The sequence below is a fragment of the Diadema antillarum genome, unplaced genomic scaffold (genome assembly GCF_040938485.1).
Source record: "Diadema antillarum isolate AM-2024a unplaced genomic scaffold, OU_Dant_1.0 seq00001046_RagTag, whole genome shotgun sequence".
Lineage (NCBI taxonomy): Eukaryota > Metazoa > Echinodermata > Echinoidea > Diadematoida > Diadematidae > Diadema > Diadema antillarum.
The window spans coordinates 1-20381 of record NW_027271877.1 but is presented as its reverse complement, the minus strand read 5'-3'; the positions used below and the strand labels follow the sequence as shown (position 1 = coordinate 20381).

The 20381-nt window shown below is 36.5% G+C and overlaps 1 protein-coding gene across 1 annotated transcript; it reads right to left on the bottom strand.

The window, feature by feature from the left end:
• Positions 1-3310: 3310 nt before the first annotated feature.
• Positions 3311-20167, bottom strand: LOC139743080 (neuronal calcium sensor 1-like). The gene is made up of 7 exons (XM_071653588.1): positions 20083-20167; positions 17592-17616; positions 15538-15586; positions 10844-10933; positions 7435-7513; positions 4570-4736; positions 3311-3706 (listed from the first exon to the last, which is right to left on the bottom strand). Exons 1-7 carry the CDS (start codon positions 20144-20146, stop codon positions 3608-3610), a joined length of 573 nt encoding a protein of 190 aa, XP_071509689.1. The 5' UTR covers positions 20147-20167; the 3' UTR covers positions 3311-3607.
• Positions 20168-20381: the final 214 nt, after the last annotated feature.

Sequence of the window (20381 nt, the reverse complement as noted above, 5' to 3'; positions counted from 1 at the left end):
TAGATTCAAATACTCAGTACACTCCAGTCTTTTCCTTTGTGTGGCACAATGTGCCCAGTTGATACCGTCTGCTCGACTATTGCCAGTCACCAGAGATGATCTCGCAGAGGTCAACGACATTCACCTACTTTAGCGATGACCCCATGGGCATACATCTCCTCTAGTTACAAAGCATCATATAATAACAACTGAATAACACGCACTATGACTGTGAAATTGCTGGCAGTACTGTATCTTGGATTAATTTTTTCCATTGCTGTGGTAACACTATGTAATAATTTTGCACTGAGATAATACATAAATAATTTGAAATTGCAAAGGCACACACAGTCAGTGGATATATACATCATATCGAATCTAAAGACTGAAAACAGTTGTTTTGCTAAACACACACTAACATACCGGTGCTGTAGTTAGGACCAACATACCATGCCCTGCCAATATAAGAGTTTCAGGAGAAGGTAGACATCCTATGTTATAACATTCTTGATATATGGATTTCAATTTCAAGACCACGACCAAGATCTCTTCAAACTAATGCTGCATACAGCCAGATATCTGCAGTACTATTTTGATAAACACAAACACATCGTTAGGACTGCTACTACAAAGGACTTTTTTTTCCAATTCTTAACTCCATACAAGTCCACATTGTACACCAACACTTCCCCATGCTTATATTGACTAACTGTAAAGCGAGAAATTTCGTAAATTGGAGCTGACGCCATTTCTTGTGGCATGAAAATTTCGCAAACTGCCCCAGGCAATCAATGCGTAGTGTAGACAATTTTGGCACTCGCAAAATTCATGAAATTGAAATGTACACTAAAATTCCTGGTTTTACAGTATACTGTTATCAAAGTGGAGCAGGTCACACTTGCGACATATGTATATTTCTCAGTGGATCATGATCTCTTAGAGTTCTTCACCTCGCTTGAATACCCAAATATAACACTATCAAATCATGAAAGTCTGCAATACTTAATGATAGTTGTTAATATATTCTATATCTTTCCAAAATGAAATAACGCACAATGTTTTTACCACACATGAATACACTAAAATCAAGCAACAAAAATCAAAATAAAGACATGATAAAATTTGGCATCATGAAAATTTTTCATGTCTTAATGTGCCAGAAGAGATGCAAAATTCTTTTTCTTTCATGGATGTCTAAAGAAATAATGCACTTGATCCAACATTGACACCCTGGTGGTCAAGTAATAATTGCCTCAAAATCTTTAAAATTTCTTTCGACACAAAGGCAAACAATCTACCGGTAATTTTGAAGCACATAAGGTGGCAAGATTTGGAACAGTGAAAAGCCTCTCGCAAGAAAATTGTGCACTATGACAATTCTTTATAAACCAGAAATCAGTCTACACGTGTCAGGGTTTAACAATATGTACAGATGTTAATAAAATTTTTATCCACTCTTATGTCGGAATTCCTGATTTAAAAGATAATCTACAATTGTTTAATGTGAACATTTCTCTCATACACTGACATGAAAACCATTATTTTGTCGGTGTCCTTATTCCTGCTTGAAAAAAAAAATGCAGGAGTAATAGAATATCTGAATATCAATCTGTTAAAAACTTAAAAACTTAAAAACTTAAAAATTGAATTAGTTTCATGATGAAGGATCTTTGGAAATGGTGACTGGAGTATATTGATGACCATGCTACAAAATGAATATTGAAGTACAGTCCTCTGCTTTTTTTTTCTGTAAAAGTAGAATTTTTGTGCCTTTTGTACAACATAAAGTTAAAAGAACACACATTTTTTGCTTGATAGATAAAATGGTAATCTATATTTTGATTCCATCAAATTACATGTAAAACATGCAAAATTCATCTCACTCGGCTGAGTGCAAAGAATTACTCACATGAAACGTCAACATTTACAGTATTTGTGTGCAACTTTGCAGGAGACACATCCACAGACATCATTTAAAATATTCCCTATGGGAACATATGACACACTTCTAAATTTTAATCCTAAAGAAAAGGCACATCATCATTTTGGTAATCTATTGTCTCCTCAGGCAAGATTTATGTTATTAGATAAAAAAAGAGAAATTTTGATGGAACATCAAAACACAATGTTTGGATGTGGAAGTACCTCCATCACTGATAAAAGTGAGTCCATGAGCAGTACGCTTGGGGAGACTTAAAATGCACTTTATCAATTTCTGACACAGATTTACATTCGACAAAACTTACTAATATAGGCCTTATTTAACTTTACCACTACGACAGTGGAATGCAAAATGTCAACCTCCTCACTTGGTATGAATTGCCTGATTTCTGTCAGAAATTATTACAAGGTTTTGCTGAGCAAAAGAATTTGTTGATTTGTTTGATTACACTCTGATTTTGTTTTTATTTCATCAATCGGTGAATTTATTGAAGTACAGATTTTAGAAACTGTAAGAATGAGTGATTAAGACAATCAATGTCATCTTGAAACATCTAGTGGACTATGAACACAAGATGTGGTGTGTATTCAGTACTGTACATGCCATATATTTCGCAGGGTTTTTATTTTCATGAATTTCATGAGTCGGATGCTGTTCGAGAATTTTTAAACACATGAGAATATTGACTCTGATCCCGACAAGAATGCGACAAGCAAACACGCATATATTTCTCCCTCTATTGCTGAATTTCACGATTGTGAAATTGTCCTGATTCATGAGAAAGTAGACTCTCTATAAATATATGGCATACACAGAAGTACATTTTCAGTAACAATGGCTCGAGCACCTTTGACTATTGACAAAATGTGCTCAATACTTGACAGTTTGAAATACAACAAATTTTCTCATGGAATTCAGAAATTTGTCTGATTGATAATATTGCTTGTGTATGACTTTATAATGAATACTCACACTTCATCTAAAAGCAAACGATAAAAAAAGACCAAAAAATAACATTCTTCACGACCATTCATTACATCATTGACAATTAGATGCATCTCACAACTTGAAAACAGTATATTTTCATTCCTGAAACTCAGTGAGCCGAAATAACAACTGCAATCAGTTTGATTCATTTGATTCATGTCCCATGCTAGAGCGAGAAATCTTCCAGGCATGACTGAATACAGGAGCCATCCAACTATACGTCACAGCGCACCTGTAAGCTTGAACATACACATTTTTTATGTCGGTTATGTAGCCACGCCTATAAAGCTCTGGCTGTAGCGTGGCACAAATTTTGTGCATTGTGCACATTCCTTGGCAGGCCGGCCACCATGTTCGGTCGGTCTGCCTGCCTACTGAAAGCCTGGGACGGATTCTCCTCGCAAATTTTTGCAAATGTTCACTCACGTCCAAACACCACGACGTGGTGCAATCTGACAGCAAAGAGCTTGTGCCACACCCAAAAAGACATCCCTGTGCTAATTTCATAATCGACGGAGCAATCATGCCAATTTCATCACTGACGGAACCATCACGCCGTACATTAACTAGTTTTTAAAAGCAAAAGTGTGAAAAATGAAAATATAATGCAGATGCCAGCAGAGGCCAATACTGTGAGTCAAGCACAAGGAGGTTCAATGGCAACTTGTCCACTGTTTCTCTGTTGGTGGGCGGGGCTCCTCACACCAGACCATCATAAAGAGATAACGCCTGCACTATGGAGGGGTCCTTCTTGGAGCCCTCCAGAAACTCTTCCTTGGTGATTCGGTTGTCACGGTTCTGTCGGGAAGAGACGGCAAGTTGGAGACAGGGAAAAGGAGAATACAGATCACGATTACTTGTGTACATGGACACACACACATCCGAAACAAGACACAAACCCCTATTAGTATATGGATTGTATGTACATTCATAGAACTCACTAGCATATCTGTGGGGGTTGCACATCCGTACCCTTAAATTATTTCATGGCTTTTTAAAGTTTTTGTACCATAAGACTATCAAGTTTATTTCCACCTTTTAAAAAACATCACTTTCTAGTCAGCCCACACTGAAGCTTTAGGAGTGTTGAGCCGAGAGACATCAACATTTGAGTCATTAATTTTCACCATAGAGACAAAACTCTACATCTCATGACATTCAGTCTGTCCTGTAACCTGTCCATTCTCTTACAGACTCAAAGGATTTCCACTAACTTGATACTGTATGAGCTTTTAAAATTCTAGCCTGACCAATTCTAACCCAAAACTATTAATGACTATTTCTGCTGTTTTTTTGTTTTTTTGTGTTTGTTTGTGTGTGTGTGTGTGTTTTTTTTTTGCTTTGTTTTTTACAGTGGACTCCCGTTATAACGAAGTCCTCGGGACCCGCAGTTTTTTCTCATTATATAAAAATGTCATTATTGTCGAACAAATAAACAATAACAAACATAGAGCCCATAATATTGTGGTCTGAATGTTTACTTCGTTTTAACCGGAATTTCGTTACAACTGTATTTGTTGTACCAGGAGTGCACTGCAAATTATCATTAAGTTTTATGGCCAAGAGTCTCACCTTTGTCTAATGATTTTTTTTTTTTAAAGCCTCTTTTTTGTTCTTATTGCAAATTTGGTCAGTTTTTTTTTTAACAGCAAGAATCTCACCTTGTCCATGAGGGCAAAGATTTTGTCCACCCGCTTCTCCGGAGTGTTCTCATCCTCCGGCATCTGGACCATGTTTCCCACCATCTGGTAGATGGCTCCCACGATGCTCAGCATCTCTTTCTTGGTGATCATCCCATCCCCGTCGAGATCGTACAGCCTGAAGGCCCCTGGGATGAGGGAGAAAAAGAAGAGTCTTATTTCTATAAAACCCTTTACATGCCGGGGCACTTGGCTTAACTTGCTTATCAGCATTCAGTAGTTCATGCAAACTTGACCTCATTGCAGACTACGATGCACATTCAGTGTAGCAATGTGTCACCAAGGAGGTTCGAGAGATGGAGTTACAACTGACTATAATTATTCAATCAGCTGTCAGTTTTCTATGGATGGACAAAAGAATTCCACAGGTGCATTTGTGCCTTTGATGTTCGATGCTTGAAGCCGCCATCTCTCTGAGCAATCTGAAGATTCATTTTTAACGCTAACATAATGTCGGGTATGTGCTCCTTGTTTACATATCAAATGCAATGAAATTTCACCTAATGGTAAGTCAATTCCGTTCGAAAATATGTGCCAATGTGTAAATCTGAGCTGTATTTTGTGAAAGTGTTTGAAATTTTACCCTCATGGAAAGCCGGTTTTATCACTTTTCTCCTTATTTCCGCCAAATGAAACTAATATGGTATCATCTTCAAGTATAGTTCTTTATAAATTAATATGTCAGATTAGCATACAGACATGTACAGCTGAGTAATTTTGATATTTATTTCAGCAATATTTGAGCAATTTCTATTCGCGCACCCCCGTGCCTTTACCATTGTCTACCGCCCATCGTTTGTAAGTAGGGATAGCGAAAAGTAATTACCATCACAAAGACATATCTTCCTTGGAAAGTGGCTGGTGATTATGCAATGAGACACGAGTCAATTGTCTTCGCATCTGAGTGGCAGATCCAGTTTGACACATACTTCAAATATTTTTGAGTGACGGCTTCGAGCATGGGATCAAAGCAAATAAGACTGTTGTGACTCCATTTCTCGAACCTCCTTGGTGTCACAATCCAATAGGAATGCAGTAGGTATCAGTAAATACTTTTGAGACATCTGTGCCAATTGGCTTATGAAGCACAGAGTATCTCTTCATCCTGATGCAAAAATATTCTCAGTTATGCCAGCTGTACACTATGTCCCCCCCAAAAAAAAAATTACAATCAGATTTTCGCATTTGATAACACCAAATATGATTAAACTGTCTAAATGCTAATTCAGGGTCTTAAAATATAACATCTTAGCTCTATTCTGCAGAAAACCCCATTCAATTTGGCTAAGCGGTCACAGAGAAATGTGGATTGTTGTAAAGCATGTCATGAATCTGATTGTTCCAAGTTTTGAATAGCACTTTGGTGCTCTTGTGTGTGAATACAATAGACAGAACTTGGAGGGAAGAGATTCCTGACATGCTCAACAAAATTTTTCATTTCTCTTTGACCACTGAAGCAAATCGAATGGGGTTTTCTGTAAGATGTGGGCAATGAGTTATAGTTTCATACCCTGAAACTGTATTTGGATGGATTCACTATTTTTAAAGTTATCATTGCGGAGGGTCCCGTTGTAATTATTTTTGGGACATACGGTACATCTGCAACACTATACCTGTGAATGCACATCTTCTGCTTCAAAGTTTGGACTCATGATAGTGAGACAGTGACAGAATTCAAGTTCAGACAAAAATGATTTGGATGTCTAATTTTCAAATACACACCTGTAAGAGATACAATTCAATGCCCCCATACTATATCCAAGTGATTTTTATATTACAGGGCCTTCATATACTTTTCTGTTGTCCTGTGCACTTAATGTCGCTCTATCAAAGTTTAGGGGATGATGCAAAAATTCTAGATGATTCAAAACAGATTTCAAATAGGCAATTTCGAAATGAAATCTGCTCATATCAAATCGTGTTTGCAATCTACTGGAATTCACATTTATGACACATAAGATGAAGCAAATCAAAGTTTGAATTCATGAACTTAAGTCACAAAGTAATCATGATAAGATAGTGAGATATCATTGTTTATCATGATTTTCATTGTGGATCACTCTGAAACATAATTTCTTCATCCTCAGAAACTGTTGTATGGGTCTATGATGACTGATATTTTTATATCATAGTAAGGGAATGGAGAGAGACTGCAGACAACCAAAAATATTCATTTATTTCTTCTTCTTCTTCTTTTTTATTTTTTGCAACTTCATATATATCCAAATCAACCTGTTTAAGGACGGGCTGATTTTGCTACAACATGCATTTCCAACAGATACTTGCCCAAGTATACTTGGGATTTGTCCTAAACGGGTTAAGCAGTAGCATAAGATTTCAAATACTACAGTGGACTCTTGTTATAACGAAGTCGTCGGGACTGGCAATTTTTTTACGTGCAAAATTTCGTTATAACCGAACAAATAAACAATAAAAATACATAGGGTGGATAATGTTGCGACCTGAACTTTTACTTCCCTGTAACTGGAATTTCATTATAACCACGTTCGTTATAACAGGAGTGCACTGTACTGCTGTCAGCCAAGTCTTTAAATGATCATTGATAAATCATATAAAATAAAACGAAAAATGACACAGAGACAAAAATGAAATTTTGACATGCGCTTTGTACGACTTACCCTTTTTCCTGTTTCACCTTATCACCAAAGATGTGAGCACTTAGAAAATTGCAGTGCAAGATTTAACATTCATAGATACATTTATGTTATTTAACAGACAGTCAGAAAGCTGTATGAATAAAGTCACAAACACAGCAGTTCATCACTGCTACACAAAGATCAATACAAAGCTGACTGATTAACTTACAGTTGAGTTTTTCATCGATGTTCCCTCTTGACGTAACTGAAAGTGCTTGGATGAATTCGTCAAACTCAATCTTCTCATCCTATCATGAAAGAGACAGAGATAAAAGTAAAGAGTAAAACATGAATACCATGTATCATGACATTATCATGACTTGTAATTGGCCACTTTATGACATGTGTATTCAATTTGAATGGATATTTTCCTCTAAGAACCTAGTAACGAGCCTTTCCATCTACACATGCACCTGTACAAGGATATTCAATGCACTTCAATACTTACTCAGCATAACAAAAGTTATACTGAGAGTATGTGCTACTCTTGCTAAATGAATGAAAAACCCTTTAGAATTACTGTGTGTTGCATACAGAATGTTTGGAGAAAGTTAATACCATGAACCTGAAATTGTTCAAGAACAACCCTGAATTCCAAATCTATAGGGAAAATAAAAACAACACAAAATTTCACCCCCAAAAATGACCAAAAAGGCCTGATGTGTTTAAAGGAGTATGTGGACAAAAACAACAAGGTATACTTTAATGATAGATTACACAGTAAATTCTAACAACCAGACTGTCAAAAATTCAACAAGGTTTTAATAGCTGATAAATGCCAGAGGAGTAATCCATTTATTTGATTAGAATTATATAATATTCATAAGAAATAAAATGTGTTGCCCAGCTCCTTTCCATATGAGTCATTTTGCAAACAAAGCTTTCTCTCTCCAATACGGGAAAAAAAGAATAACAGAGAAAATTGCTAACACTATACTACCTACATGTACTGTATAAGGAGTCTGGCAAACAATAATTTCCTTCATCTTTTGCTCATGTGAATGTACTTTTTAAGCCAAGCCACTGTGGGTTTTTTTTTTAAATAAATTTCAGTCATGTGTACATTGAGTTTATTTCCAACCACATGAAAATGTAGGGCGAGTAACGTGTACTAGGTTTTCTCTTGCACTACCTGTGAAACCAGCACCGGAATCATAAAAAATGGCATTATCACATAAAATCTTGACCGTTTCACCAACAATAATCTTGCAAACATGATTTGTTCTTTCAGACGATCACTACGCCCCTTTCACTTGAAATAGGAGGCGATAAATTCAACAAACATACAACAGAACACATATACTGTAATGTACAACTGCATTGGTATTGACCAGTAACACTGCAGAATATATGAAGAATGTATTTTTTTTTTCTCACAACAAGAGAGATGGAAAAAAGCTTCAATCATGCCTATTATCACATATAAAAAGGCTATACTGTACTTCCCTGGAGTTGGCTGCCACACCCAATCCCCAGGAAAAAGTCACTAGGGACACATTTCATAACACAAGGGCACGTATACCATGGTTGTCCATAGCAACCTGACGTAATGATTAGTCTGACAGCGCAGACAGGCCACGGCAGTGAAATTCTAAAGCCAAGTCTGAATCAAGACTAGCACCACATTCAGGCATTTATTACAGTGCTGGAACACCATGAAGGGTATTTACAACATAAATCTCTGTTTTCAAATCTATAACATTGCATACTGAGCCCAGCTTATGAGGGCAATGACATGTGTCAATGGGCATACACTGCAACATTCAATATGCCTGACATCGGCATCTACGCCCACTCTGGCTACAGCGGCACATAAGAACATCCTCGCTTGGTCTTTTTTCAGCAGGAGGATGCTGCCGCAGTATTAGCTCTTTTGTTAACAGGCTTTTCTTGGGAGGATTTTGACATTCTTGAGGGTTTTGTTCACTTGTGCTGTGCCTCTCATTGATTCGCTCGCAGCTTTGAAATTTAAAGACAGCCATATCACAGTTAAATCTTGTTCCCTTTTTTCTTCTTTTTCTGTTTCATATGCCATAAAGTCTCAGAACGCACACTATCTCTGTAGGTTGGTTTGCTTTATCTTTTTTTCAAAATTTTCACTACTTATTGTCAATGTTTCATAAGTTAAGAAAAAAAAACTTTCATATGAGCCTTTCATTGTTAAAATGCAATTCTTTCAGTTGCAATTTTTAAATGCCTAAAGTCACAACTGATCCTTAAATTGGCAACACATGTTAGATGATTAAAGTTCATGTCTATCTCTCAAATTGGCAACATTTTTCTTTATTTTTTTTCTGATTTTGAGTAGACTTCCTGAATTCAACCAGTTCCATCCTAATAATCCTCTTCAAATATAAGCCATACATTGACAAAACAGAGTTGTCAATTTGATGATGACAAAATCATAAATCTTGAAACAATTCCTTGGGTGAAGGATATATATATCAGTCATCTGCTTCAGGAATAGATATCAAAATACACACATACCTGCTAAGAAGAGGCTATGTCAACAAACTAGGGTTAATAAACAATACCTTGGTATCCAAAATTTCCATAGCAACTTGCTTCCTTGAATGTACTTCAAAAGATTGTGATAAATCATAAAACACTGCAATCTGCTGGACAGGTGTAATAAATCAACCACCTCAGAGAGTGCAATTGTATTGCCAAAGCTGATTTTGTAAAACAGACTTTGTTATGTTTGTGCAAACAGAATTAATCTGCTTGTTTCACCTTTTTTTAAAACATCAATCTAGTACCATTCTTTAACACTCCACATCATACATTTCATGTCAACCACATTTTGTATATCGTATACGCCAAATATTTCGCAAGGTTTTAATTTTTGCGAATTATGCGAGTCAGGTGCTATTCGCGAAATTAAAGACACATGAAAATAATGACTCTGATCCCGATAAGAATGTGACGCACACACATATACACATTTCTCCATTCAGTACAGTATTCCACCATCGCGAATTTAACCACATGCGAGATTGTTGGGAAGTCCCGATTTGCAAAAATTTAGACTCACTGAATATATAACATATACAGTAGCTGATCCGTGCATATTTGTAGTACAAAATTTTGACAATGGAATGTATCAAGAGATTACATAGATCTTTACTACCTATGCTTGTAAAACTCTTCCCCCTTTAAAATCCAAGAGTGGATTATCTGTTCAGCATACACACTTTGCATTACCACTGCATTTCCACTGCATGTTCACAGAACTTTGTTCCAACCTTGCTAAGAAATTTTAATTCATCAAAATATTGAAAAAAGAAGAAATTAACACACAAAACCCTTCCAAAACAAGGAAAAATCTGGCAAAGTATCATCAAAACTTTACTGCTGAACTATCAGATTGAGACAGCATTAGCCAAACATTCACCTTAACTCAGATATGAAAAGTTCTAACATTCAGGTTGACGTGCTGAGAGGAGCCTTACATAAGGATAGCTTCAACTTTATGAAAAATTCATACAAAAATCTGAGTCTATTAGTAAGTAACACATATTTTTTTTTTAAGATTCTAATTTTCCAGAATTATTCATGGTATTAGTAGTTTCACTCACCCCATTTTCATCAAACACATCAAACACGTAGGAGGCAAACTTCTTGGCATCTCCAAAAGGAAAGAATTGCTTGTAGATTTCTATGAACTCCTGTTGGAAATTTAAAGAAGATACAATACACACAAAAAAAAATAAGACATAAGCTGACCACAGAAATACCTGAAGAATAATATGCTGGGAATACACATCTTACACACATGGAACATGAAATTTGAATTTTAAAAAAAAAAAACATATTTCTGAGGTGATGAATTTTAGCATTTTGATAAACAGTCTTGAGACTTATAAAAAAGTGTCAAAATTAGTACATTCTGACTCATATGTAGAAGTCTAAAAAATTATCTGTAATTAAACACCAATTGTATAATTCTGGATATATATATTTTTTTTTTTTTGGGGGGGGGGTTGTATGTGATAAAGTATTAACAAGGAGATGATTAAGGCAAGCTTCGTGGCTATGGATAACAAACATAAACAGTTAGAGCTTTACCCTAGTATGATTAAAATCCGCATCCACTTCAATTCAAGCTTTGTATATTTGGTATTAAACAAACAAGGACCTAATTGCATCATGTTAAATCATCATTCAACTCTTTTTTTTTTCATTCAAAAGCTTGCAAAACTACCAATCTCTCCATGAATATACCAAAATCAATGCAAACAGTAGCCATAATTTTGCTCTTGTCAAATGAACTTATTTGTCTGCTTTCACAAACACACATACCAGTATGCATACACTGATATCTGTGTATATATATATATATATATATATACAGGGCTCGACACTAACGGTGGCCCGGTGGCCCAGGGCCACCAAAAATGAAAGTCGGGCCACCAAATTTCAAAAAAAAAGGGCAAATTTTTTTGAAAAGTATATCAATAAATTCGTAACTTTTAGCGCTGGAAATTAGCAGTTAAATTTGTTTAACTCTTAACGTGCCATGGTCGCCAAACGGCGACCTTAGTCCTGACGTGCCATGGTCGCCGATCGGCGACTAAAAACAGCGTGAAAAGCATTGATCATTTAAGTTCTTGTGGTACCGTAATGTGTTACACCAAGCAACTGCCAATGATATGTACTGGTAGCTGATTAGCATAGCCATCGTTTCCACTAAAAATATGAGCATGCTTACATTGGAAAATTTTGAGTAAATACACGATTTTTCAGCTAGATGTATTTTTTTCACATCGGGAAAATCCGCAGCGGGCGCACCCTCTGCGAGATGTGTATGGATCAAATGTCTCATAGGTAAACTACGCGTGTGTATGCTACTGACTCTGCGTGTATTGTCTATGCGGTTCCACTCGCATTGTTCCGCTTGGACGCTGTCCTGCGGGAAGCTGCTTTGATTTTGTCCCTCAAAGAGGGTCAGCTTTCGTTCGTCGGTCAAGTCTTTCATCCTTTTGTTTTGGTGAACGTCACTAATCGTCCCCACGCTAGCATAGGAATTGCGCGTGGACAAAGGCCTGCCGATTTCAATAGAGTACGCCCGCCCGCAGTCCGCGTAGACAAAAGGAGGATTAGCAGGTTCTTCCTTCTCAGGTGGACAAAAGACACTATTCCAGGGCCCGGGACAATTACTTTACTTTCAAATACAGGATCTGGGACTAAAGGACTCAGATTTGGGAATGAATTACTGAGGCAGAAAGAGAAATTGCTAAGACAAAATAAACTGCTAGTATCTTTGGAATCATACAATTCTAGAAGGCAATTTTGTTATCATTTGAAAGAGGAAATGTTGCTCTAAAACTTTCTCACAGAGTCAAGGGAGCGTTCCATTGAAGAAAAAACAAGACTGACTCTTTTTTTCCATACTACACACAAATTTCTAATAATTTTTTTGATGTATCCAATATTTTTGCAATATTTCAGATTCAGATAGATATTGTGGCAAACTGACTGCATGACACGAAAGAGCAAACATTTCTTGATATATGTTGTGTAGAACTCAATTCAAAACAGTCAATAGTTTCAGAAATATGGCGGTTTTAAATTTCATTGTCAGTCTAGTTTCGAAACGTTCTGGCGTTAGGTAAAAACCTCTGGCACGTTAGGGGTTTTGGGCCTGGCACATTAAGAGTTAAAGGATGGATGAAAAGGACTAAATGAGTGCCTGAGAGTGAGTGTTGCGAGTTTGTTGAAGTTTATTTATGAGTAGATATGTCCGACTTCTAATTCTTACTATCATAAAACTTAAATATTTGACTCATAAAAAAAAGGACTTTTAATGTTTTTTATTGGGTTTTTTTTCGGGACACCAAATTTTCCTCTCGGGCCACCAAAAATTTGAAATTTAGGATTTTGGTGGCCCCATCGGGCCACCAAACAAAAAAGTTAGTGTCGAGCCATGATATATATATATATATATGTATATATGTGTGTGTGTGTGTGTGTGTGTGTGTGTATAATACATGTCTCTCTCCTTCCTGAGTGCCTAATATATCATCTGATATTTTTTCTCTGTCTGTCTCTTTCATTCTAAACACACAACTGTCACTGATGTACCTGTAGCCTACGAATACAGACACACAAACAAATTCAATATGTGCAGAGATCTTCTGCTGTTTTCTTTTTTTTTCTTCTTTTTTTTGTTTTTGGAAGGGACAGAGAACATACGTCAGTGTACAAGCATGGTGGTATCTGCAGCAAAAGTGTGGGTAAGGACACATAGTTCCTCCTTTTAAGGATTCTGAGAAAAAAAGGAGGGACAAATTCTTAGATGGTAGCTATGCATGGAAAATATAGCAGCAGATAGGCCATTAGTTCCATTCACACACATCTGAAATAATGTCTTTTTTTATTCATTAATTCTAAAATAAGATGCAAAAACCATCAATTCTTGTGTGTGGATAAAAAAAAAAGTAGTTATCTCTCCCAATATGCATCGAAATGCAAAATTTGAGCAGCTTGTTCTTTTTTTTCTTTCTTTAAGCTCTTGCAATAACTTGCCCTGCATGGCATGTGTGATCAGCGAAGAAACCATCATTTTTCAATCCCATAATGCAACTCGCCATAATAGGTCTGCACACTTGGGCACCCAGGGGTCACACTCAGGTCACCGTCTTAGGCATGCGCAGTCTGGAGATTCAAACTTGTGTGAACGGTGGCAAATAAAATTGATTTTCACATCACGATGCAAAAAACTGATAATTCCTCTAATATGTGAATACGGCTAAAAGAATAAACAGAGGTAGACTAATACAAAGAAAAAAAAAGAAGCACATCACTGAGAAGACAAAGAAGAGGAGAGAGAGAAAAAAAAAATAGAATGTACAGAAAATGGAATAACACTTCGACCAAAATCAGATAAGATCATGCACTGAGAACAACAGCATTAACCATTTGGCATCTGAACAACTGGCGCCTGCCCCATAGCTTGCATACAGCATTGAACTGCATGTAGCCACCCTTGCATAATGTGTGAGTGTGTGTGTGTGTGTGTGTGTGTGTGTCATTTTTCTTATAAAAACATGGTATGATTTGGAAAAAAACCCCCAAATATAATGTACTGTATGCTTGAAAAATGATACAGCAGCATAAGTTTTTGTTGTTCATAATATTGATTTCATTGTTAATATGGATTTGATATTGAATGGAACTCAAATAAAGAATATCATAAAACAAAAACAAAAAAGTGTGTGTGTGTGTGTGTGTGTGTGTGTGTGTGTGTATGTGTGAAAATGTGTGTATTTGTTCACCTGGTACACATCATCTCTGTCTCATCCTACTCTGCAATCTGATCTCTATCAAAATTCATGATCAATCAATTTAACCTCGTGCAAAATTGTGTGAAAAATACTGCTCGAGTGCTTTCTTTGGTGAACAGAGGTCGTTGTAGGAAAAACAAAACAAAACAAAGCTCTCTATGATGAAAGGGTAGTGATGTTCAAGCTGTATATGGAGTACCAGTCTGTACCTTTACACTTTTTAAAGAGATGAAAAACTGAATGATACAAACACAAAGAAAGAAAGAATTTTGACTCTGTTCCACAAATTGATTCTCGTAATGGCGCAACTTATGAAAGGAGCTTGCACACCAGGTCTGTGCAACGTTGTGTACAGACTATGCTGAGCACTGTACACTGTGTCTACGCTGGCCTACGCAACACTATGCCGAGGAAAGCAAAGGAGTATGCCATATGTGCGCCCAAAATGAGAGATATGTTTAATTTTATTGTGTACTTTCAGCGCAAAGTACACGACACAAAAAAACTATGCAGTTTATACGCAAGTTTACGTAACATCACGTTATACTGTAAGCCGTGCTTATGCAATAGTACGCTATCCTATGCCAGTCCGACAAAACAAAAAGCCTTTGAGTCTGAATCCAAGGGCTTAAATCCAAACATTTCTTCTTCCAATTCTTGCAAACGCTTGCTTCCTTCAAATTTTTTTCCCATTAGCACACAGCCTAATTACTATGCAACTTTATTCAATTCAATTCAATTCAAGTCATACATTTATTCAGTAATAAAAATGCTTCTTATCCACATCTGGAGCATGTCTTTCCTGCTACAGGGCCACTGAAACAAAGAAAGATAGAAAGAAAAAGATAGAGATCGCTACAAATATAGCAAGATAATAGATGCAGACACATGTAGATGCATGAGACATGGTGGAAAAGCAGAGATAGACGATTATTGAAAATATATATCAATAATTGTAGCATTAAAAGTATATTACAATAACTTACATCTCGGCACAGCGTTCCACTGGGGCAGTCCCTAGCAAAACCATCATACCTAAAAGCGGAGATCGGAGAGAATACAATCCAGTCAAGTTAATCACAGGAGGAAGATCCATTTTCTTCTCAGTTCATCCTTCAAGTTCTTTTAACCCGTTGAGGATGAGTCCCGAGTATACTCGGGCAGGCGTCTACGGGAAATGCATGTTGTAGCAAAATCAGCCTGTCCTCAACGGGTTAACCTCTTACTAGATATCAAAATGTTATCAAACTCTAAAAAAGGACAAAATTTCTTACTTTCAGTCATGCTGATTATTGGGGAAGGGTCACTTTTTCTTCTTTAGTCCTCAGAGTTATGATCAAAGCTAGAACTCATACCTTAAAGGAGAGACAAGTATCAGGTCATGCTGATTTAACCCACTGAAGACTACAGTGTATCCATGAGTATACTCAGGTGGATGTCTATGGGAAATGCGTTTTAACCTAAAATCAGCTAGTCCCCAATGGGTTAAAGGAGGAGGACATTTTTTTTTCTCTCTCTCTCTCTTCAAGTATTTTCCACTTTGGATCCTCAAGTTGGAAGCATCATGTTAAAAAAAATTGACAAACATTCAGCATCCACTAAATGTTGGAATAAAGTAATTTTTTCTTTACTCTTTTGAGTGAAATCATTTTATAAATGCCCTTGACTTATCACATAAATAATTTAAATGTGCTTTCATTTTGTCATTGTGCCTTCTACAAAGTTACTTTTGACAATATGAACCAAGAAGATGGGGTAACGAATTGGTGAAGAGTAGACTAGCAGGGGAAGAAATTACATTGGAAGGAAATCAGAAGGTCTGACCAATTATTGAAACAGACATGCTTACCTATTGGATCTTTTCCCAATCATTTTTAAGTTAATTCACTTTTTCATGAGCAATGAGTTTTACAAAGTCAATATGTCTCCATTACTTATACATTTTACTGTATAACACTAATGATTGAGAGATGGAGGGGTGGGGAGACATTTATCCAACAACCAAACTCTTTGTGCAGGTTGCTGCGATTTTATCTCAGCATCATATGACCATTCATTTCTATACGAATCACATGTACTGTGTATCACGAGATCAATATTGGCAACTGGGAGACGGTACGATGATACTCATCTAGCTCTACAGGGAAGCAGTGTACTCATATACTCTACTGCCAAGTCTAGTTGCCATGGCAACTGGCGGTTTTCATGAGGATTTTCCAAATGGAAGGAATATTTTTTTCATCTTTCCCATCTGACCTACACCTGTGAGGCATACATGTATTCTAAATTGCACCGTGTATGATGCATCTATCAGAAACTGCTACAATACATGTATCGTAATGTTAAAGGTGGCAATTGCATATGTTTGAAATATTCCTATATGTATGCCTCACTGATAAAACACTGATTAAACTGTCACAACTTTTATGATGATGATGATAATGATAATATAATTTAAAAAATAACAATGATAATATCATTATCCTTTTTATTATTATCATCATAATTATCATCATCATTATCACTACAAAGTATCATCTGGATTATCATCATCATTATCACTACAAAGCATCATCTGTTCCATACCAGGGTTCAACACTAACTTTTCTCTCTGGTGGCACATTTGGGCTACTAAAATCTTTTAAATCTGACAGTTTGGTGTCCCTAAAGAGATACAGTAGTGGCCCACACGACTAAGACAAATGAAATCCATTTTGAATCTTAGTTGCCCAATATGGCTACCAAAAGATAACCTTTCATGAATTTTGGTGTTGTTTTTTTTTTTGTGGCCCAGACCAACAGGTCACTGCCAATGTCCAGCTGTGAATACATATTACGAGACATACAACAGAGATGTACAGTATGATGTAGACATACAGTAATGCTATTAGTGAATATTCAATGGCTACACTCTATTTTACTTGAAGCAGAACACAGACAGAAAAAACAAAACCAGGAGTGCTGTGTCTGAAAATACCATAATTCAAAGAATGGACAGATAAGGTTAGAATACATGCATTGTATTAGAGTACATACTCACCATTGTCGGATCTCCTTTTCATCAACTGTAGGAAACAAATAAAAAAGAATTACAAGCTTTGTACAGGAGTCTATTCATATCCTTCTGTCATACCACCATATCTACTTTTATATCAATAAAACACATTGAAAAAATATAGTGGTGTATCCAATCCATAATGATGATTACATTCTGGAGGAAAAAAAAAATGATTGCCTAGATGTCTCATCAAAAAGTAAAGCCATAGAGGCAAAACAAATATTTTTCTTCAGATTGCATGATAGTGCAAACAGGAATCAGGGATGGCCTGAAACATGTCAGAATGTCTGTAATCTACAGAAAAATCAAGAAGAAGAAGAAAAAGAAAAAAAAAACTAACCCACTTTTGAATAAATGAGGTTGGATATTTGCTTGAAAAAGCCATTACCGAAGATGGTACTAATGAGCTCCCATTGTTGGTAGATGGCTAGATATATTAGCAGCGGTATCCGGTAAATTCTCATCCGGGACAATTGCCCTTGGTCTACTAATGACTATTCTCCCTGTCTGGCCATGAATGCCTAGTTAACTGTGATATTTCTTATCACAAAGACAAACATTCACTTCGTCATGAACACATATTGTGACCCATGGATCCCTTGAACACATACAGTACACATACATGTATGTGACAGTGCACCTCAAAACAAACAAAAAGTCGCCAGACATGAATTTTTAGTTAAGACCATATTCTGAAAGAGCAGACTTTAAGCTTTAAAATGATGTATAACTCAAATCAAATGGACTCTCCTAACCTATCTAAATATTGGAAAGAAAGCACAAACTCAGGAAAAGTGTGAACTGAGAAAAGAGGCTCTAAAGTACAGTGTCTATTCAAGCGCTTAATCTTTACCAAACCGCGCTGGCTGTGCGATGAATGGGACAAAAACAGGAAGTAAACCACCAGAGTAACAACAATGAAGGGATTATCAGATTAAACTGAAATTAAGCATGCCTTATTAACAAATTCTGTCCATAATTAATGCCAAATTTCAAAGCAGTAGCGCTATCCTTTCAAAAGTTATTAGAGTTGAGAGTGAAGCGTGTGGACAAGGTTTTTCAAAAATGAAATAAGGACTCTAAAAGACACACCTAATCACACTATTCTCCCAAAAACGTTCGAGATAAACTGCTAAAAAAAAAACCACTTTCCCGCTCTTTTTATGACCCCAAATTTTAGCATTATGTAAAAGAAGACTTGCTCTTTCAGAAAATATGAAAAAGTCAAGTTCGGCTAGGTTGACCCATTTCACTTATTTTCAGTCCTCACGCAAAATCAGTGTGTGCGACTTAATGTTCGTTTTGAGGTGCACTGTCACAAATACTGTACATGGCAATAGTTCACTGCAGACAAATGGGCTTTTTTTTCCTTTCCCAAGAGAGATTACATGTATGAGGGTGGAAATTAACTTCATGGCAGAGGCATGTAAACTGCTATCAACGACTATCAATTATTCTGCTGGAATGACTAACAGCAGTACCTAGCTTGCAATGTTTATGAAGATGAAAACTTATCCTCAAAGGGTCTCTATCAAGAAAAAAAGGAGTTAATTTGACATACTGTGGTCTAAAAGTTGCTGACCAATATGATGAACAGCAAGTACCAGAAAAAAGCAGAACCAGGCTGTAAAACAACTACAGTGAAGATATGCATAAATCATATCAATACAGGCAGCATTTATACAGGGTTTCAGGTTACTATTCAAGCTCATGTCAAGTTTGGTTGTCAAAAAAAATAATAATGAAAAAAAAATCACTGAAAATATCTCACGGAGAATCAAATTTGTATTTACAGAAAGACAAAAAAACACGCACACATCTAAAGACACACAGACTATTAAGCTGCTTAGGTCTCTAATGTAAAATCTACAGACAAAATTAATGGCATGTTGAACAAGTCTCATAAATTGACAATAAGCAAATGCAGAATGGGTTGAAAATCACTCTTTCAGAAATGCAATTGTGAGAACTTTGGTCTTTATGTCTTTGTTTTTGTTTTTCAGCTTGATCTCAAACTGTAGTTGCACAGACATTGTCTTCTTTTGTCAAGTTGGAAAATGACTACTTCCCTGAACGATGCCTATTTTATGAGGTGTGCTCGTGTAATTCTTTGGCGTTTTTTTTTTTTTTGGGGGGGGGGAGGGGGGGGGGGGTGGGGACTAAAAACAGATGTTCTTGGGAAAATATTCTCTGCAATCAAATGCATGAGTGGTTTAATTGGATTTCTATTCAGTGGCCAAGCCATAGTATTTTCCAGTACCACTGATACGAAAACTGTATGCCACTAATATAGAGGCAGTTTCATTTTCATGAATTTCTACTGTTAACTGAGCACTGTTCGCCAAATTGATAACACACCAGAATATTGCCTTCCATAAATCAAATACAATGTTAATTGTCTCATAATGTTGATTTATCAGGCACTGCTAACCTTGATAACACTCATTTTTCATTCTGTCCGTTTGGTACCTACAATGTGTGCACTCCGTCAACTTGTCCAGATTGCATCTGGTAAGCTTACTGTTCTGCTTCCCCATGGCCCAGGGTCAATCACTACCTGTAGCTGAGAAGAAACAAAAAAGAAGAAAATACGGAAAAAAACATATATGGTTACACATAAAAGATTTCTAAAAACACATGAAAAGCCAGCAAAGCAAGCGATTTGAGAGGCATGGCAACTCCCTTTTCCATTGGGTGCAAAAATATGTTCAGTACAGAGAACCTGATGCCCAAAAGTTGACAGAAATGATGCAACGTAATTTGTTTGTGGTA

What these genes read in the sequence shown, in the direction of transcription:
- LOC139743080 (XM_071653588.1), bottom strand. Translation starts at nt 20,146, where the DNA reads ATGGGGAAGCAGAACAGTAAGCTTACCAGATGCAATCTGGACAAGTTG. An exon ending in GAAAAGGAGATCCGACAATG is followed by an intron (nt 15,587 to 17,591) that starts GTGAGTATGTAC and finishes CTCCGCTTTTAG; the next exon opens with GTATGATGGTTTTGCTAGGG. An exon ending in GTGGAACGCTGTGCCGAGAT is followed by an intron (nt 10,934 to 15,537) that starts GTAAGTTATTGT and finishes AATTTCCAACAG; the next exon opens with GAGTTCATAGAAATCTACAA.